Source organism: Malaclemys terrapin, chromosome 2, assembly GCF_027887155.1.
Source record: "Malaclemys terrapin pileata isolate rMalTer1 chromosome 2, rMalTer1.hap1, whole genome shotgun sequence".
NCBI classification, from domain to species: Eukaryota; Metazoa; Chordata; order Testudines; family Emydidae; genus Malaclemys; species Malaclemys terrapin.
This window is the reverse complement of record NC_071506.1, coordinates 211,011,796-211,035,680: the sequence shown is the minus strand read 5'-3', so window position 1 is coordinate 211,035,680 and position 23,885 is coordinate 211,011,796. Positions and strand designations below refer to the sequence as shown.

General features: G+C 45.4%; 1 protein-coding gene across 7 annotated transcripts in view; it reads right to left on the bottom strand.

Moving 5' to 3' along the window:
* The window catches only part of GASK1A (golgi associated kinase 1A), a 52,633-nt gene extending 29,659 nt beyond the window's left edge, over positions 1-22,974 (bottom strand). For 6 of the 7 annotated variants that reach the window (XR_008443978.1, XR_008443979.1, XR_008443980.1 and 3 more), the window contains exon 1: positions 22,438-22,974. Coding sequence is in view for 2 of the 7 variants with exons in the window: in XM_054019788.1 (XP_053875763.1) it covers positions 22,438-22,440 (3 nt within the window). In the remaining 5 variants the exon portion in view is untranslated. Of the gene's footprint in view, positions 1-7,270; positions 7,326-22,437 lie in introns of those variants that run through there. The other variant, XM_054019790.1, reaches the window with a different exon arrangement.
* Positions 22,975-23,885: the final 911 nt, after the last annotated feature.

Here is a 23,885-nt window from a genome sequence, read left to right as displayed (position 1 = left end):
CTGAACTTTCCTGGTATGAAAGGTTGGTGCATTTTATAACTTTCTGTCCCCACTTATCACCCTATTTCTCCCTCCTATAGAAAGAAAGATTTTCTAGGAGTAGCTCAGTGCACTGGCATTGTGGCAATGATTTCCAAAAGAGTATAAGAGAGTTAAGCAAACCCCATTGAAATTCATTTGAAAATCTCAACCTATAGGGCCTGGGAATGGTTCAGAAGTGAATTCCAAAATATAATAATAGTCTAAAACACCCCTTGAAATCTACTAAGAACTCACGTGAACTGCAGAAATTCTTACAGTTCTACAAAGCCATCGTTATATGGAAATCATGCAAAATAAAACCATATTACTTTGTGTGAAAGAAACCACAGCTGTTAGCTAAACCATATCCATGTGGCATAGGGAATAGAACTCAAAACTCACTGGTCCAAACACAGACCTCTCACATAGGAGATCAATGAGAATTTCCAGTGTTGTTACTAGGAGTAGGGCTAACAATTGGAGCTGGGTGAAACTTTTATTAATGAAACCTAAAACCAGAAGCAACTCATCTGGTATCATGTTTCACTGCAAAGCTGGAACCCTGGTCCATGTTCAGCAAACCTTTGGGCAAACCAAGGTCTACATTTCAGATGAATCTGAGTTAGTGTATGGTTTTGAATGGAGATCATGCAAAACTCAACGGGTCTGCATGAGGACTGCAAAAAAACAGACAAAACACAACAAATGAATCTCGGGGTACAGGGGGTGGGCAAGTGAGAACATATAGAAACCAACATTTTTGAAATGTTTGGACAGACCCCTGTGACTCAAAACCAGTGTGAATAAATAGCCTTTTTGTAGGCTAGCCACGATACAGCTGGGTACTCAGAGACACTTGAGCATCTTTGGTTCCAATGAATAGAGGGAAGCAATGTACATACAAGCCTGTAGGTAGCATGGCAGTGATTCCAACACCCTTTAAGCAGGCAGCACTATGAACTATTGCTAGGGTAGCCATTGAAATCCAGACATTTGAAACAGTCTAATATGTTTAGATGTGTTGTTACGGTAAAATAGAGCCTGACCCAATTTGCCTGGGGAAAGACAGTTTGAAGCGATTGCTATACTGGAAACAAAGTCAACTTTAAAACAAATATGCTTTCGCATGCCCAGCCAAACTTGTCACATAAATCTGATACTGAAGCCAGGGATCAGCACGCCAGGCAAAGAAATGACGCAAGACCAAATTATTAAGCTTGGGACAAAGAATTCTTACTGTGATGTGACACGGCATAACATGGACAGAAAATGGGGTTTGGTTGTATTCTGTCTTTGGAACTATTTATTTTGGAAACACAATCTTATCCAGGCAAACATAACAGCACGGTAGAGCCAGCGTAGAGATAAGAAATGGTTTATATGAAGAAAAGCTTGCAATCGGAGCTAATAAGTTAAAGACCGCTGGCTCTGCTTCTAGGCATTGGTGCGGCAAAAAGCTGAAATGCTCACATAGAGCTATGTTAAAAGTAATCTCCATTTAGGAAAGCACTCGTTTCTGAATTGCAGTCACTTCTGGGGTGGAATGAGGCTGCCGTTCTGCACCAAGCTGGACTCTGCTAAGGGTCCTGGGGCTAACATAACCTGACTCGTATGAAAAGTGGTGTGGGGGTTTCACTGAACACAAGTTCTTAGGCCCTCAGTTTTACATCACACCCAAAGGACAGCACATCACCCTTTCATGCTATCCTGGGGCATGGGATCAGTGCTCACCTCCAGGAGCTACAGAATTACCACCACCACTTCCAGCAGCACCATGACTTTTTCTTGGATGTCTCTGTTCTAAGAACTAGGCAGACTTCCTGCTGCTGACAAGGGCTAGGGAGAGCACAGTTGGAGTGATTAAACCTTAGAGCTCTTACTTAATTGCTTCTCTCAGGGGTGCAATAAGGGGGCCCAGACCATCCTCCTCACCCCCCCCCCCCTTGGCCTGCATGTCCAGGGTTTGAACCCCCCAGAGCCACACTCCACAAGGGGCTGCAGAGAACATTCCCTTTCCCTTCAGCAACCCCCAGTTACTCCCCCAGGTGGGTGGCTGGTGTGCGCGGGATCTGCCTCAGTCCAGCATGAAGCCATAGAGCCAGGCCAACCTGTTGAGCTTCCTCCGTGGCTGTGAGGGTGGCTGAGTCCACAACGCAGAGCTGCTGAAGCAATACAGGTCGCTGATCCAGCTTGGGGACCACCCGGCCCAAGGCAGGGCCTCTGGTCTGGGTGAGGTGGGAGGAGGCCAGGGCTATGGGGTCTTGAGGAGATGATGTTCCTTAGAAGGGGAAGACCCCATGCCTGTGTGCAATGGAGGGAGCTTCCATCTGTGCTCCTGCAGATGGGGGGTGCCTCTAAGGTGCCATTGAGCTCATCCATCATGCACTTGGTTCCAGGGAGATAACCCCCTGGACACCAAAAAAAAAAAAAAAAAAAAATCAGCACCTCTTGGTCTCCCTACTTAGGCAAATTTTGGTCGTGCCCCTGGCTTCTCATATAGAAATATCATTTAGTTCAGCAAAAGGTACGTGAGAAGCCTGGTTCTTCACTCATTTCCATCAGTCTGACGTAAATGTAGTTCCATTGACTTCAGTCTGATTTCCACCAGTGCAAGTGAGAGGCGAATCAGGCCCACTCTTTAGAAAGAGCCATGCAATTATCAATGAATGATAATTTCCACATACAGACTCACAGAAAAGGGGGGCAGAGAGGCCTCCAGAACCCGGCAGGGCCTTGTGCTATTGGCCCTTCAATCAGAATCCTTCTGGGTTCCCATCTGTAAGTCGTTTACTTGGAGAACGAAGAAGAAAAGTAATGTACTTTTTCAGGAAAGAAGGGAAGAGGCCCATGTCCAAGGCTGCCTTGATGCTATGCCCAAGCCCCACCTTTACAATCACACATGGAAATGATTTGGAACAACGGGAAAATAAAAAAGCCTTTTGAAGGTAAGAACCATCTGTTTTTCTGCTGCACAAATCAGGCTGAATAGAAACAGCTGATACTTGGTTTTGATGCAGTCCTAGTGTCCGAGTTCTATCTCATAACTCTCCTGCTATTACAGCCCTTACACAAAGAAACAGCAACACACACAGCAAACCTGATCCTGTAAGGTGCTGAGCGCGCTCAGCTCCTAAAGGGAATAGAGGCACTCAGCACCCTGCAAAGAGAGGCTCAGCACTTTGCAGGATTGGGCCTACTATATGCATTCCAGAAATTCCTGTCCTCCTCTGACTGCAACAACAGGCCCCCAGTCTGAAGGGAACAGGACAAGGAGACAGTTTTAGTATCTCTCCAGGCGCTTTCTACTAGGAAAAGCAGATGTTGCTTGGTGCTTTTCAGAACCCTCAGAAAAACTTAAATATAAAAATGAAAACACCTGCATTTCTCAGCTCCTTTTGAGCTCCAAACTCAGTTTTTTAAAGCTGCCAGGAACAGGAACAACAACTGCATATGAAAAGAGTTCCTAGACCACACGCAGACCCATTTATCTTTGGGGGTCGTACAGTGCTCATCACCTTCATATCTGAAACTTGTTGCAAGTGGGTAAAGCTCCCGTGACCTGAAGGGAGTTGCCTGTGCTCAGACCAGATCTGAATATGGGGTATTAATTTTGTTTGAAGTACTAGTTGGGAAGGGAGAGGGGAAAATAAAGGAAAGCAAAGTTGCACCAACTGAGGAGCTGGTCCAATAAATCAGCATAGCTCTATTTATTACAATGTAGTGACACCAGTTTACATCAGTTGAGGACTACCTATTGTATGAAAATAAGGGCATGGCTACACATATAGCGATTCAGTGGCGCAGCTGCAGCATATCTGGTGAAGATGCTCTATGCCGACATAAGAGAGCTCTCCTGTTGACATAATAAAACCACCTCTGCGAGCGGCGGTAGCTCTCCCACCAACATACAGCTGTGCAAATGAGCGCTTATGTTGGTGTAACTTATGTCACTCAGGGGGGCGGTTTATTTACACCCCGGAGCGACATAAATTCTGCCGATATAAGCTGGAGTGCAGACAGAGCTTAAGAAGCAAAATGCTAATGGCTCATTCCAGAGATGAATCTCTGCCCTGTCCTTTCCAAGAGGAATATATCTCAGGGGAAGCCATTCCAGAGTTCATTGCTTTGGAAACTAGAACGTAACGTCCTAGATTACTGACAGCTTCTTGAATTAATTGCCCAAGACTTGGTATTAAAGGCCTATATTGTGATGTGAGCACAGCCCGGAGCAAGGAACAATGCATACACCGCCAGAGTCCAGAAGTAGCCCCAGGAGGCAGTCTGACTCAAATACACCTCTGTGCTCTGTTCACAGTTCCTGCCCTGCTTCTCTCTTGCTGCAGTGGGGCAGTCATTTTCTGCAGGCCTATACCCACAGCAAATTACAACACACACTGTGCTGGCTCAGGTGCCCTGGCCATTGGGACAGCAGGGAGGGCAGAGCCAAATCTCTGCCTAGGACCCCCTATCTGGAGCAGGTGGGTGAGAAATGGGCACACAGCACGTGTTTACTCGCATGCACCGAGACCCAAGCTTTGGGTGTCTGCACAGGAGCTTGCAAGTTCTTACTCCCCTAGTCACAATCTAACCCTTACTAAACTAAGGCTTGGTATTAAGATTCTGATCCCCTCACTCCTGTTGGGTAGCATCTTACTCCACAGACAGTCTCATTGACTTCAGTGGGACCACTTGTGGCATAAGGTGCTGCTCAGTGTGAGTACGAGTGTTTGCATCTGGCCCCAACCCCTTGCTCACTCTGTTGAGCACTTACTCACATGAGTTGTCCCATGGTACTGGCACTGTGAATAGCAGCTCACTAGTGGGAGTGAGGGCTTCACAGTCTGGCCCTGTGATCTCAGAAACATCGGTGCAATATTACTGCTGCCCATGCAGTTACTCCTGAGCTATGCTTGTCTAAGTGGGATCAGAATCAGTCCTTAAGTCTCAGCTTCCCCACGTGTACTCCTTCAGGTCCCTCCTTAAAACACGCTTCTTCTGTGAAACCAGCCGTGAACTATTCACCTCCTCAGAGAAAAGACACCCACAAAAACCTGGAACTAACAGGTTTGATGCACGCCACACTCCGGCACTAATTTATTTCTTTTAATTGTCTCCTTCCCCCGTTCTTTGGCCTTATCTTGTCTGTTTATAGTCCTGTCTCTGCAGCAGGGACATGGCCATCTTATGGGTCACTAAAGCAGCTCTCCATCCCTGTTGTGCCACTGGCACAAGTGGGCTGAGAATCTGGCCCAAAGCATTTCTTGTCATGCACAGTACTGTAGTTACTTCATTTGATTACTGTTACCAGCCTTGGTCAAGTATGAAAATGCTGTATGTGAAGAGCATATCCAACAAAATCCATGTATCATATGTGTGGCTTTAAAAAGATCTAGCCAAGCCATACTTGGTTATTCTCTAAACAGCCTTAGTACTGTCTGAAAAGTTGCATTTCATCTTGGGTAGTAGAACAGCTAGACACAGAAATCCAGTGGGAGCCAGATGGACATAGACGGGAGCCATTTTTTCCTCCTTGAGTTGATTTACTGACCAAACAGACAGAGCATTGTTCGCTTCCAAAAACCACTTTGTCTTTTCTGTCAGCAAGCGCTGGTTTGAGCACGGCACGTTCTGGCTTTATTTCACTCCTGCTCTAGGCTCAGAATCATGCACTGGAAATCAAAACAAGAGTTCTCCCAGCTTCCCTTTCCCAGATTTAACCAGGGAGTCAAGTTTTCCCTTCCACCTCAACAACAACAAACTGGAAGAAAGTACATTCTTTATGAGAGAGACAAGGTGGGTGAGGTAATATCTTTTACTGGACCAACTTCTGTTGGTGAAAGAGACAAGCTTTCAAGCTCTCAGAGCTCTTCTTCAGGTACTCAGAGTGTCACAGCCAAATACACGGTGGAACCAATTGTTTTATTATGCTCTATGGTATTTCTGGCAGCTGAATATTGCATACTTAACAGGGGATGGTGATGATAAATATAACGCTACAGGAAGAGTGTTGTATTTACAACCCCAATGTAAGTAGCTTTCCAAAGACACTTGCTTTAGGTCCATGCTCTAAAACTGCTCCAGTTTATGCTATGGCTTCAATTCAGTCTGAAATGAAAACCATACATACAGCTCTCCTTTGCCAGTTTGACAAACTGGCAGGTACAGTGTGTCCTTCTTGGAAATTAAGTTCAGTTCTCAGCAGGCATGCTAACAACAAAACCAATAAAAGATGTGAATTATATTGGTTTTTCAAAAGAGGCTTTTATAACCATAAGCCAACACTATGAATTCTTGCTGATCAAATGCAAATATGACAGAACGTGGCTCACACAAAGCATCTTGAAGAGCTGTGGATGCAGTTTGATCACTAGGGTTGCATTTTTTCAAGTGTGTCTCAGAGTTTTTATCTTTGAAATTTTACTCCTAGGGGGCTTGAACTTCGGCAGAATTCAAAATCAAAAAGAAGCATGTTTTCAATTTCTCTTTTAAAACCGAATTTAACAACTTGGCATTGTTGGTAGCTCAAGAGAGAGAACTCCACAGCTCTGAAGTATAACGGGCAAAAGCCCTTGCCACAAAACATTTCCATGGAAATAAGTGTACAGTTTCCTCCCTGCTCAGAGGACTCCAGCTCGGATGAAGCCCACTGGGTAAACAGATTAGGAGTATAACTCAAATCATAGTGAAAAAACACCTATGCAAAAAGCTCTAGGCAATCTGACAATTAATTTGCCTCACAAAAACACAATAATGACCACCCAGCAGCATTAAAAATAAATCCATATGGATAACACCAACTTAGCTCACCAGTAGCGTTAGACAATCAGAGATGTTAACAAATTAACTTAGCTAGCCCATAAAACAAAACAGCTGAAAAAGCTCACTTCCACCCGCTACCATTCTGGGAACATACCCTTAACTTTCCCCAAAGCCTTTTCCAATAAATAGCATTTGCCGCATGGCCAGAAGCCCGTCAAGTATTTAAATAACAAAACAAATCCAAAAAAATTAATACAAAATTGTGAAACGAACATGCCATTTGTAGCCATTGCATTGTTCACTCTGCTTGTATGTTCTATCCCTACCCTTTTAGTTGTGTTGTCTATTTAGATTGTAAACAATTCAGGGCAGGGACTGTCTCTTATTCTATGTTTGTACAGGGCCTAGAACAATGGGCCCCCTCTTCTGAGAAGGCCCCTGAGCACCATGATAATAAATTATACATGTTAATGTTGCGGGGAGAACATACCTCAGCCCAGATCCAGAGCTGTGGCTGAGGAGACCTTAATGCAGCTCAGGAGAAGCCATCTTTCTGTTCCCCCAATCCTGGCACTGGGCTGATACCTGGAATACATTAGAGCAACATCAGGGCTGCTCATAGAGTATGTTTCCAAGGAGACACCCCCGTATTAGCTCTGACCAAGCTAGCATGTTAAAGTGGAGTTGTGGAGGTGCGAGGGGCTAACTGCCCCGAGTACACACCTAGCATCTCCGGCAGGATCATGCTGGTACAGCTCGCCTGCGCTGCCTCAACTACCCTTCTATTTTTAGCAGGCTAGCGCTGATTGAGGTATGTCTCCATGAGCTGGGAATTACACCTTCCAGCTCCAGTGCAGATATCCTGTTAGTTCCAATAGCTGCTGACAGCCCCCAGGGATCATTCCACCAGCTGGGGCATCAGCTGACCTAAGGAAGCCCTGACCATGTTGATTTCCCTCAGCTACACCCCTCATGCTAGGAGCCAAAGTGGGGGTCAGGGGGTGACATGGGACCCACTACAGCAGCTCTACACGACTTGAGGGTCCCCAAATGATGGGGAAACCCTCCAGGGCCTAGGTAAGCCAGCTTTAGGGCTGCTTTGCAACCAGCAGAGTGCCATTAGATTGCCCTGACACAGGGCAGGATCCAGACTCTCACCTTTTGCCTTTCCTGAATTTTTCCCATGCAGCCATAATGTGGTATGTGAATGTCTTTTTCTTTCTTTATTTATCTGTTCATTCAGTCATTTTTGCATTAAATTTCCTAGCTTTGTCCCAAGAGAGAGGAACAGAAGAAACGAAAGAGAATACACCATGATGCTCAGTAACAATGGTAACCAGTGTCTATTCAGCGTCACAGCAAAGCTTGCACTGGCCTAACTCAAAGTCAACAATCAGCAGCTATTACCATGCACTGAAAATCTCACCCTCCTGGAAAAATGCACATCTGCTCAGTGCATCTCTTAAGCAATGGGGACCCTCAAATTTAGTGGCATTTTCTGCTAACACGATGAAGTGTTTAGCTCTTTAGGGCAGGGACTGTCTCTTTACTGCACTCCTAAGGCCCTGATCCTTGAACGTTGCCCCAAGGCGCAGGGGTGGGGAAACTGAGGTTTGCTACACACAATAAAATGCCCTTTTTTCAAACCTAATGCAGTACCTTTCAGACAGATTCTCTGAGCATGTGTACTGGTAGAAATCCTTGGCAGAGTCCGTCTTCTGTGAGCCAAGTACTCAGTGTCCTCCTATATCATTCTGCTATGAAAAGATGGATGACTTGCACAGAGGGAATGTAGTACGGCTGGCTATTAAATTAAGACTGCCAGAGTCAAAGGTAGCCCTGGCTTGAAATACTACTGCTTGTTTTTATGAAGTATTGAATAATACCTTGTTGTCTGGAGTCTGAGTCAGCTTTCATAGGTTCATAGATTCCAAGGCCAGACAGGACCATTGCGAGCATCTAGTCTGACCGCCTGTATAACACAGGCCATAGAACTTCTCCAAAATAATTCCTAGAACACATCCTTCTTACTCTGTATGTAGATTCAGAGATTTTACGATTAGATGCAGAACTAGACAACATACCCAGTTTCCATTTGTCATGGCCTAGTAAATCGTATTTGATGAAAAAAGAAGATAACCATGCAGCTTTTGAACTATATATTAATATTCTCATTTAGTAGGGAATGCTATAGTTAAGGTTCCAAGAAGTTTTTGAATTAATTCTAACTCCCTCTTTTTAGGTGTTACAAATTTCCTCCCCGAAACCTCCTTTCGAACTGGAATTATCCATGGGTATATTCTGCTCAAAGGTGATTTTTTTTTCATTGCTGAGGAAAGCTTGAAATACCTTTCAGCTATTTTTGTGATATGTAAAAACACAACTAAACCTCTGATCCTGCAAACACTTAAGCTTGTAGCTGTACATGTGAGGAATCTCACTGAACTCAACAGGACTACTCAGATGTGTACATTTACTCCCACACGTAAGTGTTTGTAGGACTGAAGCCTTATTCAGGAAGTTTCTGCTTTGAGACATCACTGCAGAACATCCCCAAATCATAGAATCATAGAATATCAGGGTTGGAAGGGACCTCAGGAGGTCATCTAGTCCAACCCCCTGCTCAAAGCAGGACCAATTCCCAACTAAATCATCCCAGCCAGGGCTTTGTCAAGCCTGACCTTAAAAACCTCTAAGGAAGGAGATTCCACCACCTTCCTAGGTAACCCATTCCAGTGCTTCACCACCCTCCTAGTGAAAAAGTTTTTCCTAATATCCAACCTAAACCTCCCCAACGGCAACTTGAGACCATTGCTCCTTGTTCTGTCATCTGCCACCACTGAGAACAGCCGAGCTCCATCCTCTTTGGAACCCCCCTTCAGGTAGTTGAAAGCAGCTATCAAATCCCTCCTCACTCTTCTCTTCTGGAGACTAAACAATCCCAGTTCCCTCAGCCTCTCCTCATAAGTCATGTGCTCCAGCCCCCTAATCATTTTTGTTGCCCTCTGCTGGAATCTTTCCAATTTTTCTACATCCTTCTTGTAGTGTGGGGCTCAAAACTGGACACAGTACTCCAGATGAGGCCTCACCAATGTTGAATAGAGGAGTATGATCACGTCCCTTGATCTGCTGGCAATGCCCCTACTTATACAGCCCAAAATGCTGTTAGCCTTCTTGGCAACAAGGGCACACTGTTGACTCATATCCAGCTTCTCGTCCACTGTAACCCCTAGGTCCTTTTCTGCAGAACTGCTGCCTAGCCATTCGGTCCCTAGTCTGTAGCAGTGCATGGGATTCTTCCGTCCTAAGTGCAGGACTCTGTTGAACCTCATCAGATTTCTTTTGGCCCAATCCTGTAATTTGTCTAGGTCCCTTTGTATCCTATCTCTACCCTCCGGCGTATCTACCACTCCTCCCAGTTTAGTGTCATCTGCAAACTTGCTGAGGTTGCAGTCCACACCATCCTCTAGATCATTAATGAAGATATTGAACAAAACCGGTCCCAGGACTGACCCTTGGGGCACTCCGCTTGATACCAGCTGCCAACTAGACATGGAGCCATTGATCACTACCTGTTGAGCCCGACGATCTAGCCAGCTTTCTATCCACCTTATAATCCATTCATCCAGCCCATACTTCTTTAACTTGCTGGCAAGAATAGTGTGGGAGACCGTATCAAAAGCTTTGCTAAAGTCAAGGAATAAAATGTCCACTGCTTTCCCCTCATCCAGAGCCAGTTATCTTGTCATAGAAGGCAATTAGGTTAGTCAGGCATGACTTGCCCTTGCTGAATCCATGCTGACTGTTCCTGATCACTTTCCTCTCATCTAAATGCTTCAGAATTGATTCCTTGAGGAATATATTATTATGATTATTATTTGTAGTGTAGTAGCACCTAGGTGGACCAGGATCCTATCGTGTAAAGCACTGTACAGCTTTTTAATACAGATACATATTGAATGCGATCCTTCTCCATCTTTGTTAGAAATCCACCCCTATCGAGCAACTGATTTTGGTTGGCCACTTGATTAGTCACTTTAGACATGTTTCAGTGTATGAATTATTTGCTAAGCACAACAAGCTCGGTGGTGCATGTGATATGGACACAGACTTTGCTCCCAAAAGTTTGTAAAATACAGTCACAGTAAAGACAGAATGCCCTAAGAATCCCGGAGGAGGGAATAACTTGGTATGTAGCCCCATGCTTTCTCCCCGCCCCCACAAAGAGAACTAAAGAATGGCTGAACTATGAAAACTGGCTTGTGATGTTCTTCAATGACTATGACCAATGCCAAGCTGGAAAATAGCAAAGTCAAATGACCCAACCTACAACTTTCAAATGTTCATCAGTTTGGTTGTTAATTTCAATCCATTTGCAAGGCTCTCATCTCAGGGAGATCAGGTTATCCCACTACTAGTTCTAACAAACAAGGCTTGTTAGGCAAGTTGATCTTAAATTACTATTTGTTAAGCAATATTTTAACTACAACATACAAAAATAAATGTTGATATTTGTTGCATAATGTACTAACATTGCAGTTAAAAGGCTGGTGTTGAGGTACCTCTATCAACTTCTAAAATAATTCTCCCTTCTCTTCCCAGCCTCCACTTCAACCCTTTCACTCTTTACAATGACCTCTTGGGAGCTTGAAATTGAACTCTGATTCCCTTACTTGTGTGCTGAGCTGCTGGCATTGTTTTTGGAGGGGATTATTTTACTTATTTAGGTTTAGAAAATGTCATTGAGACTCCAATTCAGCAAAACACTTAGGCGTGTGCTTGAAGTTAAGCTTACGCTAACATCCCATTGGCTTCAATAGGGCTTAGGCACGTGCTCAGAGTTAAGCATGTGCTGATATGCTTTTTCTAAACTGGGGCCTGTGAGGGGGTGTACCTGCCCCTTCAAGGCCCCTTCTGGAGGACCTGCGATCCTACCACATCCTGCCCCAAGAAAGGAGCAGTGAAGGTTGGGTCCTCCAACATTGCCTAGAGAGGCTGCATAGAAGCAGCCAATCAGAGCCCAGCAAGATCAGATAAAAGGAGCTGCTGGGGCTCAGTTCTTGGCTGGGAGCAGAGAAGGGAAGAACCAGCAGACAGGTTCTGGTGGCACATGCAGTCAGTGAGGAGGAGGAAGAGGATCTGAGAACTTCAGCCCTGAGATAAAGGTGAAGAGAAAGGGGCTATATGGGAGAAGGCCTGTTTTGGCTTGGACAGTCCTTTTTTTAAGCAAGAGTAAACAGGACAAATGCCCCCTTCTGTAAGAAAAGTGGGGTGTGCAGGAATGTGGGGGGGAAGGGCTATGCCAGCCCCAGGTGGAAAGGGAGGCTGGGCTCAGGTGGGGGGCAGACAGGGCTCAAGCAAGCAGCAACACTAGCACCAGCCTCATCTGGGAGGCAGGCAGGGCTTGGGTGAGCAGTGATGCCAGCCCCAGTCTTGTGTTGGGAGAAGGGCTGGGTGAGCAGCTCGAGCCCATTCCCAGGGAGGGGTTGTGGCGGGCCTCGGGTGAGTGGCTCAGGCCAGCCCCGCGGTGGCTGGGGGGGCTTGAGCCAGCCCCGCACAGTGCCCTGTTTTCCTTTTGGGAAATATGGTCACCCTACCCAGGGAATAGCAGCAACTAATTAAAGGAAGCAGTTGTGGCTGCTGTTTATAGGGTCCCTGGGTTGGGACCTGGAGCAGTGGGCAGGCCTGCATTCCCACATTGTGAAAGTGGCCTAAGCCCCAAGAAGGGGACAAGGCTCTTTTGGGAAGCCAGAGTGAGGGGTGGGATTTAAAGGGCCTAGAAACAGGGCTGAAGACCCTGATGAGGGCTGACAGTTTGTTGAACCCTTTGCTATCCCAGGAAGGGTTTGTCCATTTGACTGTGAGACTTGACTAGAGGGTTGAGCTGCTGAAGATCTGCCTACCAAGGTTGGCAACCTACAGAGGGTGCCAGGAGCAGGAAGAAGAGTGCAGTACCACACCCAGCTGCTAGGAGGCTCTCAAGACATGAGTGCCCCCATCCCTCCCCCTCCCCCCATCACTGGGCCTGAAGTATTTTATTTGTAGGGGGGGAGAAATAAACACATACAAAAAATGACATAGATATTACAAAATGGTATAAGGAGGAGAAAGAAGAAGCAAATTCTGTGCCTTCTTATCTTGACAGGGTCTTGTTACTATTAATCTACTATGTCATTGATTTAATGTCAGGGTTCCACTCACCCTGGGTTTTCTGTTTCTGAGGACGGAGTCACGTTTCTCAGGCTCATCATCACCTCACAGTCACAGGTCTGTCTGCATATTTCCTATGATGTCCCTCCCATACCAAGTACATCATTGCTGAGTTATGGGCCGTATATTGTATGGCACGTTCCTTTACTAAGAAGAAAATTTTAAACAAAATCTTCTGCCCAAATCCTCATTTTTCCAATGTTAAAAAACTTCTTTATGTCAGCATGAAAATTCCAGCAGTTGTACATAATAACAGGGCTGCCATTGCATTGACTGGTTCTGACTACATTATAAACCAAACTAGTACACCTCAAATGGTTTATGTCATCTGAATTCCACGATGGGATTTTATTATAGCCTTAATATGAACAAATAGTTCATAAGCACACCAGAGGCTGAAATACATTCTCATTAAACATCAATTGAATAATTCTGAATAATGACAAAATTCGTAGATTGACATCTGCTTGCTGATTTCCTAAAAGAAAAAGGGTTAATTGTCTAATAGATGGCTCACCAGGAATAGTTTGCCCTGCTCTGTTCAAGTTGTTTGCATGATTGCTCACCACTCTATGCATTTCCCAAACAAAGCACTGCCTCAACATGGGAGGCATTTTGCTCCCATTGTTCAGCAGTCCCTCCCAGTTAAGAAGCTGTTTAATTCCATTGAAGTCGGTGGAACTTAAGAATGTGCTTTATGTTAAGCCTGGGAATTGGGACCATAGATCAGTAGAAATCTGCAGAGAAGACACTTTTTTTTTTCTCCCAAAGGGTAGCAATTTGGCTATTTATAAACTGCAGCAGGTTGAAGAAACATTCAATCAGTGACATGAGTAGCTCTATTGTTTCTGTAAAGTCATAAAACACTGTGGGCCAGATCCAAAGTTCATTGAAGTCTATGTGAGTCTTTCCTCTGAGTTCAGTAGACTATGGCTCAGGCCTTCTAGGCCTTCAGATACCATGGTGATGAGCACAGATACCTAGATATGTTTGCTTGAAAACATCACTTAGGATGTATTTTAATTATGGAATTGTATAGGGAAACAGATAATGAGAGCATAAATATTAGTCATAAGAGTTCTGTTCAGCTTAAATGCTATAGATTGCCCCTAGCTGGTGATTCTAGAGTGGCCTAACCAGTTAATTTTGTGACTTTGGCTTAGGAAAATAAAGAACTCATAATACTCCCTAACTCTCCTCACCCCTGCTATATAAATCTTTCAGCTTGTAGGGAGTTCATAGTGATGCCTGTGATTCATGGAAAAGGCACTTTTCATTCAGATGCTATGTATACTGCAACTTAAAAAACACAGATTTAATCCCGGAAGTCAATATAAATCACTTACAAAAATAAACTGTCTCCTGCACTCCATACTTTGACATTAATAGCTTTAAGATGCTCCCTCGCCCTCTTTCCCAAGTGCAGGATTAGGATCTTTACATGGGCTCTGGAGACTAGCTTTGCCTTCTCTCTATTTCACAGAGATATTATTTTAGGTAAAATGTTACCGCAAATGTTTCATGCAAACAACACTGAGAAGCACTGAATTCACAGGCTATATGGAGAGTAGCAGGATAAGATGCTCTGAAATCTAGGAGTCTTGATTCCAGTGCAGCAGCAGCAGGCTGTCATGCAGAAAAACCCAGGATAAGAAGCCATCTCAGGAATCTTCACCTTCCTGGGCCAGTACAAACAAGGTTTGTTTGATAGGTGATGTGTCCACACTAACCGCCCACTTCGAACTAAGATACGCAACTTCAGCGAAGTATCTTAGTTCGAACTTACCGCGGGTCCACACGCGGCAGGCAGGCTCCCCCATCGACTCCGCGTACTCCTCTCGCGGAGCAGGAGTACCGGCGTTGACGGCGAGCACTTCTGGGATCAATCCGGGATCGATTATCACGTCTAGACAAGACGTGATAAATCGATCCCAGAAGATCGATTGCTTACCGCCGGACCTGGAGGTAAGTATAGACGTACTCCCAGATGGGCTCAGCTATGTGCTTATGTCAGCCTCTAGTGGCTGGCCTTCAAAGAAGCTATAAGCCCCATTACTACTGACAGTGGCAATTATTGAAGGGTCTCCTTGAGAGCAAAGGGCACAGGCTGCTGATTTTGGATAAGAATGTGCAGGGTTCTATTCCCTGTGCAGTTTAGCAGATGACTATGATGTCTCTGCATGTGGCTGTATGGATTCATGACAGGTGACACTTGAGAGCATTAGTGGGGTTGGATGGGGACAATTTGATTCAGCCAGCAATTCAAGCAACCCATGCTGACCCATTTGCGGAGGCTGCATCTCCGGGCAGTTTATTTGTGGGTTGCATTCTTCTGAGAGCGTAATAAGCCAACATCTTCTGTTCCAGGATCATATGTGTAAGCAGAGTTCCTGGAAGCAGTGGGCTTTTCTTTTCAGTAACCCACATGGGTTGGGATTTCCCAGAAACACCAATAGCCAGTCATGAATTGAAACAAATGGGATGTGAAATCCATACTTCAGCAGATGATAGTTTTTCCTGTTGAGGGATTTTCAGATGGATATTTAAATCTTGAGTCCTGTCAATTCCTTAATCAGTGTAAAAGAGTGATCAGATCACATGCCAGGCACAGGCAGCATTAGCTATTCATTCACATTTGTAAGGTGCCCAATCAATGCTCTACAGTCCAGCTGTTCTCAAACTTTAGCAACCTGAGAACCCCCATTTTGATTTTAAAAATTTTGCAGACCCTCAAGCCCCCAACTCAGCCCCAAACCCTGCTCCAAGGCCACACCCCACCTCTTCCCACCCTGCCCCTCCTCTTCCCTGCCTCTTTCTGCCCCCTCCCCCAACTGCACCCCGTCCCCCCTCCCAGGGCCTCCTGCATGCTGCTGAACAGCTGTTCCCTGGTGTGCAGGAGGCACTGGGAGGAAGAGGGAGGAGTAGATCAGTGGGGCCCATGGACCCCGGAGTACCCTCGCAGACCCCCAGGGGTCTGTGGACCCCAGTTTGAGAAGCGCTGCTCTACACAAAGATTAAAAGCAACTGAATAGGCCAAAGAAAGCACAGAAGGATTCTTCTGCCCTCCCATCCTCCTCTCCTAAATCATAACTGGCCCACCCCTCTTCAGGAAAAGCCTAGAAGAACAGGTGTATTGTGGCAGCATGCCCTGAAGGCCCAAACTACACGTTTTGCCCATTGAGCAGGGGTGGTGGGAGGCAGAAGTTCCGCAGTGAAGGAGCCCTCAGTGAGAAGGACTGTTCAAACCAGCACTTCAGCTGATTTCAGCTGCCACTATGCCTCAGATGAAGAGTGAGGTGACCAGGTCCCATAACCTGGACACACACAATTTAGGGCTTTGCAGACCAAATCAGCACTTCACACTTGTTAGGCATCAACTCATCCAAACATCCCTGAAAGGGTAACTACCAAACTAAAACCATCATCCAGGTGCAAGGAAGGGGATATTCCTGTCCCCCAGCTCTCACCCCCCATAACCAGCCCAGCCTGGCTGTTCCAGTTGCCCCTGAGCCCTTTAAGAATGGCAGAATCTGGAAACTCCTAACAGCAAAGTCTAGGAAAATAGCAATGGTTTACGGGTCGAATCCTTCAATCTGAGTGTTCAGAATGTACGTGGATTTTTTTCTACACCTTTCCCTATTGCCTCTGCAAAGAAGGACTGTAAATCGGTGCCCTGATAAGTGTGTGCCTGCCTGGGGACTGTTTTCCTACACACGCGTCTTCTAAGACTGCAGTGGGACATGGGACACCTGTGCATGTCAGTCCAACTTGTCACTCCAGTGACAGTTACATCCATTGTCATTCAGGTTCTCCTTTCTCTGTTTCTGCTCTGCAGGTCTCTGAATGGTCTTGTTATTCCCCCCACCACTTCCCCACCTGCCCATTGTGCTTACCTCGAGATGTTTTCAGATCAGCCTTTATATTTGTATGGACAAGGAAGGCCCCCTCCCCAAAGAAACATGCTCCTTTTCTTTGTGTAGTATCTGTGTCTCATGCTTTCATTTACATTCAATAATATTCCCTTTGTTTGTGATGAATTACACTGAAGATGCCTGAGGGGAAGGGGAATATTCGGCAGCTCACCAGATTTTGTTTCTAATTCTTCTCAACCTGCCACTAAATGTCTGTTTTTCTTTTGTGAGGATAGGCAGACTTTTCCCAGCACACAGGAATCAAGATTCTGTTTCCCTGTTGGTACATTTCAAAGCAAAAGATGGTACCGTCCTGACTGCTGAGCAGGAACAGCTTGACCAATGGACTGAGCATTACAAAGAACTCTACCCAAAGGATGCCATTATCTGTGACACCTCCTTAGCTGCCATTCCCCAGCTTCCAATGGTGCAGGAGCTGGATCAAACACCGATTCTCGAAGATGTAGAGAAGGCTATCAAAGAGATTGCATCTGGGAAAGCAGCAGGCAATTATCAGATCCCTCTGCAGCTCCGAAAGGCAGGGGGGAGAAAGCTTGTGAGAGACATCCACGCACTTCTCTGCACCTGCTGGGAAGAAAGCCACATACCCGGATCTGAAAAATGCAAACATAATTACTTCATACAAAAATAAAGGGGACAGAGCAGACTGCAACAACTACCCAGGGATATCTCTGCTCAGCATGGTGGGCAAGGTGCTTGTAAGGGTCCTGCTGAAAAGACTCCAAGTCCTTGCTGAGAGAGTTTATCCTGAGAGAACAGTGTGGGTTCAGAGCAGGACATTCTACGACTTGTCTATATGTCCTTCACAATGCACTTTTTACAAGAAAAAAGCTGTGAACAACAGACACCTCTCTATGTAGTATTCGTTGACCTACAAAAGGCCATCGACACGATTAGCAGGAATGGCACGTACAAGATCCTGTCGAAAATTGGCTGTCCACAAAAAGTGCTCTCCCTATTTAAGGAGTTCCATGAGGGAATGAAGGCAACTATCCAGTATGAAAATGAAACATCGTCTGAGTTTAGTTTAAGGGTGTGTCTTAGTGTCTACTGACTTTGGCATCTTCTTCTTCTTTATTCTTCTTCAGTATGCTTTTGGAAATGACCAATCTGCCACACTAATTGAATCGAGGACGGACGGCAGCTTGTTCAACATCAGACAATTTCAGAGCAAAAGGCATATCACCCAGTGCACTATTGGGATCTGCTCTTTGCAGATGACGCTGCATTCATCTCTAACTCACCTGGTGAACTGCAGATCATGATGTATAAGTTCACTGATGTATGTATCAAGTTTGGCACGGTCATCAGTAGCAAGAAAACAGTTGTCATGTCACAGGGCACCAACATCCCACCTAAAATCTGTCAGTAATGAAACTCTGGACAACTTGGATCACTTCTTGCTATCTTGGCTCAGCTTTAACCAGCTCAGTGAGCCTTGAAAGAGAACTTCATACAAGAATCGGCAAAGCCTGTCACCTTTGGAAAACTTACCTCACGTGTCTGAAACAACAAGCTGCTAACCCTGAACACGAAGGTGTCCATTTATCAGGCTTGTGTCCTCAATACCCTACTTTATGACTGTGAGAGCTGGGTTAGATACTCTAAGCAGAAGCGGAGATTGAACAGCTTCCATCTTTGCTGTCCCTTGGAGTCACTTGGGACCCATGGATCACTAACAACAAGATCCTTGAGAGAACCGGCCTACAGTCTATGCAGACCATGATGGACGCTCACAGGCTTCACTGGCTAGGACACGTGGAGCGTATGCCTCAAGATTGTCTGTGGAAGGCTGTGCTTTATGGCCAACTCAAGAACTACCTGCAGCACAGAGAAAGGCCATAGCTCTGATACAGCAACAAGGTCAAGCAAGATCTCAAGAAATTCAGCATTCCCACTGACAGCTGGGAGAAGACTGGAGAAGCTGGGTCAAGGCGGGTGCAGTCATCGTGGAGAACCATCAGAGAGCCCAGGCTGAGGCCCACAGGTGAGCCAGAAAGAGTGTGCTCCAACCTCCATCTGCCGAGTGGATCTGGTGCCACTGTGGGAAAGTCTGCCGCTTGTGCATTGGGTTCTTCTCCCACACCACTGTCAAGCACCATTGACTGACTGACTGACTTTGTCGTGTTTCCTTTCATCTTTCAAGTTCTTGAATGGCCACATGATACATTTCCAAGTACAATAGGTGGCATCCCCTCAGTTTTTCTCACAAAACCAATCACTGCAGACGGGACAAAGCCAGGATCCCCAGACCTGGTGAACTAACAGGTTAAGTGGACCTTGGATCCACCCTGGAAAGGTTCCCTTTCTCTCAGCATCTCCCACCCTGAACAGACACTCCCTCTTGTACCTTTGTCTTCATCCCACTCAAATCTTTGCTTTACAGCCCGAGCGAGGCAGCCAACTGACAGCCATCAGCTGTGCGTTGCATTGCTGCCTGCTACTCTGACTGTGCGACACAGAGCAAAGCTTCAAGGTAGCAGAAAATCACTGCCTGCACTTTTTGCAAAGCACTTTGGGGTAGACAGAGTGTGAGGGACACTACATAAGACCATATCCTGTTTTATATTTTTCCATCTTGATGGGATTACCAGCCTCTGCTATGAATGCCTGAAAAGCCGCTAAGTATCATTTAAGATTTTGGCACCAATCCAATGAGGCAGTAGTTTTATTTATTTTTCTGTGGGATTTTTTTTTTTAATTTGCCTATTTTCAGTTTTAGTTTTTAACCACCAGATTAATAGAAAAAATGTAGAGCAATCATTCAGTATCCAAAAGGGCTTGCAGTGCACGCATAGTAACAGAGTTCTCGCCTATTGGGGACAGTGTCAGGTTCCCTCAAAGGCAGTTTGGCAAAGATCTCTTCAATCTTTTCTTCATGGACAACAAGGAAGTATATTCATAGAATTCCAAGGCATCCCAGATGAAAAGGGAGGGAATTAATGCAGAAGGCCCTGCATCGCAGATGACTTTATTGAAAGCAGACAGAATTGTTTCCACATGGATTTCAGAAAGGTATCCTCCTCCTCAGTTTAAATCACTCCTCCAGCCCTCAAACAAACAAAAATCCTGCCCACTGCTGGGATTTATCTGCCTCCTGAGTCACCAATCAAATGGAGAGCCACACAGAGCCAACACTGCAGCACACCTTTCCCATATGAATCCCCATGGTCAAATGAACCTAGTAAACTCAGAGAGAGCACTGGTGTGGCCCTACTCTGAAGGCCCTTGTTCATAAGGGCAAGAAAAATAACTGCAAACTGGGATTATTTAACCTAGGAAGGAGAGGCGGGGCAGGGTACCAGACTGGTCACACAATTGGTCTGAACTGTCATGGTGGATCTATGTTCTGATCACCCTGATGAAGCTCATCTTACGATAGCTTCTAAACTGAAATACCAGTAAATGCTTTTTGTGCTGGAAATGGAGGACAATTTCTATCCCAGCCTCCTGTGGCAGTAACCCCCCACTCCTACCCCCACAGACGGCAGAGGGTTTAGGATATACCCTGAGGTTCCTTAGAACATGTAACCACAGCTTCCAAACCCAGCAGTTCTGGAGCTCTAGGAGAAAGTGTCGGCATCAATTCAGTGTTCCTGTTCCTTCACAGTGCTGGGTTGGCCCCTGGCCTTACTCAGCAGCATGCTGCACCTGTGCAAACCCCCCTCTCCCAAATCTTCCAGCCCCCAGCCACTCACATCAGTGAAGAACACACAGCCGACCCTTTACCTTTTAGAACCAGGCTCTACTTTTATTAGTCTCAGCCTCAGTTAGGGTGAGTGTCCCCTGGAGCTTCCTGCTCCACAATGCTCCCAAATGACAACTCGTACATGGAGGAGCCATAAATGTGAAACAAGCTGAGCCCCCGGGAGCATAGTTTCTGCCTGCAAGTCCATTGTCAGCTCTGACCACCTCCTCATGCAGCGCCCAGCCTCACCATTCTGGAACCCTGCCTTGTCTCAGCAATGTGGCTGGTTGCTTGTCATGGCAAAAAATAGGGGAAAGCATCATTTTAGAAGGGGAGAGTTAATAAAAGGCTAAGTCAAGGCTCATGGGATTATAATTACTATTATAATTAGCTGTGTGAGAGGTCAAACATCCTTTATTATGGATGATCCATACCTAATAGTGTAAAAAAAAACAAACAGTGCCACAGTACTATAAAGTACTGTGCAAATTCCTGGGGGAGGCTTGCTTGGTACTGAGCGGCGCAGTAGGACAAAACCAATGCCATTTGACTGAAAACAGAAACTAGAAGTGTTGGTTGTCATGGAGGTCCTGGCTGAAACACACAGCCAGTTTAGTACCCAGTGCTGCTAACACTTACACATAGGGATGACTCTAGTTGTGTGAATCGTCCCATTGAAGTCAGTGAAACTCCTCAGGGAGACTGCTCTCACCTAACTGTAGTTGAGACTCTGATACAAAAAGAGACAGGTTCCAAAGGTCCAATGCTCCACTCTCTTCATGTGACTGGGAGGGAGCAAGAGGACATGCGTAAAGGGGCACAGAAGGGGAAGTCTCATTGTAGTCAATGAGACTACTCACATGAGTAAAGTTACTCACTTTTGTAAGGGATGGCAGGATCTGGCCCTCCATTATGAATGATCCAGATGGGAAAGTTCTGCATCTTTTTCAATTTTGCACTTTTTATGCAGCCAAATTACCATTTTTTTGTGAAACTATGATGAAAATGGTGTGTCATAGATGTGAAAACAGACAAAACACAATGATAGAACATTCCACCACAGGAATTCTGTATTTTAACATGGCTCTATGTTTGCCCCGTCCTTTCAACTAGACACATCAGATTGGGAGAAAGAAAAAGAGGATTGGGGGGGGGGGGGTTCTGATTGGAAGTCTAGAGAGGGAAAAGCCAGCACACTAGTTGATTGAGTGACCTTAGGAATTTCATTTTAGATTTCTTTTCCCACTCCTTTCATCAATTTGTACAGACTGATGATAATGGTAGCAGAGTTCCACTATTCACTATCCAGGCTCATTATCCGCCCCCTTTGAGTCTGTGTAGCCAACAATTATTCAGTTCATTATTTATTACTATTTCACTAGAGATTGCATAGTTTATTTCTTTATACACTTATTTTTTTAAAAAACCCTCTCTGCTCAAATGCTCCCTGTTTCACCTAGCTGACCAACAGAGCAAACTGGCGCAAGTATGCTTCTGAATAACCAGACAGATCAGACTAGCGTTATCCACTGACCTCTGGGGAATTGTATTTCAAAGTCTCTTTGCAGTTTCTTGACTGCCCAGCCATAATATTATAAAGAATGAATCCAGACAACACTTATTTAATAGGGGGCAGATGAGCTTCTTGTTTGCCTACCTGTGCACCAAACCGTCTGAACAGGTCTAAGCCCAATTTTCTCAGTACCATCTTGGACAATGAAATGACTGCCAGGCTGATTCTATGACTATCCTGAATGGCTAATACTTCTTAACAGCCCAAACACCTTTTTACACCACGAGCTTTGCAGTAAAACACGTAAATCATACCATATCTTTGCAATGCAGGCAGAGGGGCTCCTCCTCTTCTCCCTTAGCCACCTTCTATGTTCATCTCCTGCAGAAGACACTGCACACTGTAGTCTTGTCCTTTTCAGAAACTAAACCCTGTGGTTCTTAGGCATAGTCCATTTGTAGGGCTTTTGCACTGGGTTTGCAGGAGAAACCACTAAAAAAAAAAAAAAAATATTTCAGCTACTAATCAACGTCTCTCCCCATTTTTATCTCCTTTTTAATTACAACCAGATGTTGTCACTCCAGGGTGCCTATCCCAACCAATATGCACGGCTCAGCTGAGGCTCTTTGCAATTTCAACCTCCTGCTCATTATTCCAAAGGGTGTTTAGTTTTCATAAATCCTTGCTGGTAAGTTGTCATCAAACTTTACAGAAGGGTCCAGTGTGTGTTATTTTTTTCCTTGCTGGAACTGTTCTTAGCCGTGTGCGGGACGGGTGCACGAGTGTGAGGAGTATAATCTGGTACTATGGGCCCAAATGCGCTTCAGCAGCTAGTGCATATCCAGTGTACAACTGGCAAACTTCAACTGCTAGTTTTAAAGTGTGTAGCAGCCCGGCAGCCCAGACCCACCTCCCTGTGGGGAGGGGAGAAGAGAAGGGGGGGTGGAATGCCAGTTAATTTGAAGAGGCTCTTTTCACAATAAAAGCCCTGCCTGCTTTCTTAAACACTGAGGGTTGCATTTAGCCACAAAACACAGGTAAAGAAAAGCTAAAAGAAATGAGCTACCCTGGCCTTCTGTGGCACTGACCATAAGAAACACATTGCGGGATTGTATTTATCTTGGAGGATCAATAGCAGACTAGTGAAAGCAAACAGTCACTAACTGCAGAGATGCTCGAGAAGAAATCCTTTGCTTTTTATACTATTATTTTTGCTTTCCATTATGACATAACAAAGGGCTGTGTCATATAGTACCATACCTGCTCAAGCACACTAGGACATTGGGACAAAACTTCTTATACAATCTGATAATAAATTATCAAAAAAATAATGCTTTGGCCTGGCTACTATAGCGACTTTCAGCAGCTCAAAGCATTTGATAAACAGTCTTTCACTGAGGCCTAGATTCTGCCTCCCCTCCAAAGAGGTAGCTCGCTTCACACCCTCTCCCATACTGGAGGCATTTGCAGGGGTAAACAGCATTTTTTCCCCTCAGCCGATTAAAATACCCCTGGCAGCCATATAACTATCAGTGGGCCAACAACTAGTGCTAGTTAGCCCTGTAGGGTAACCCCCAACAGAGCCCCAGTTAGTGCAGGCTCTGTTAACCGAGGGCCAGTGTGGATGCAACGTGCTGGCCCAAACCGTGGGCTGTGTCAGCTGGAGCAGTGCTTCTCTCTGCCAACTCCTGCAGGCAGCAAGCCACCTGAGTTCACCAGGTGAGACTGCCCCCTCTGCACCTCAGTATCTCCCTTCCCTCAG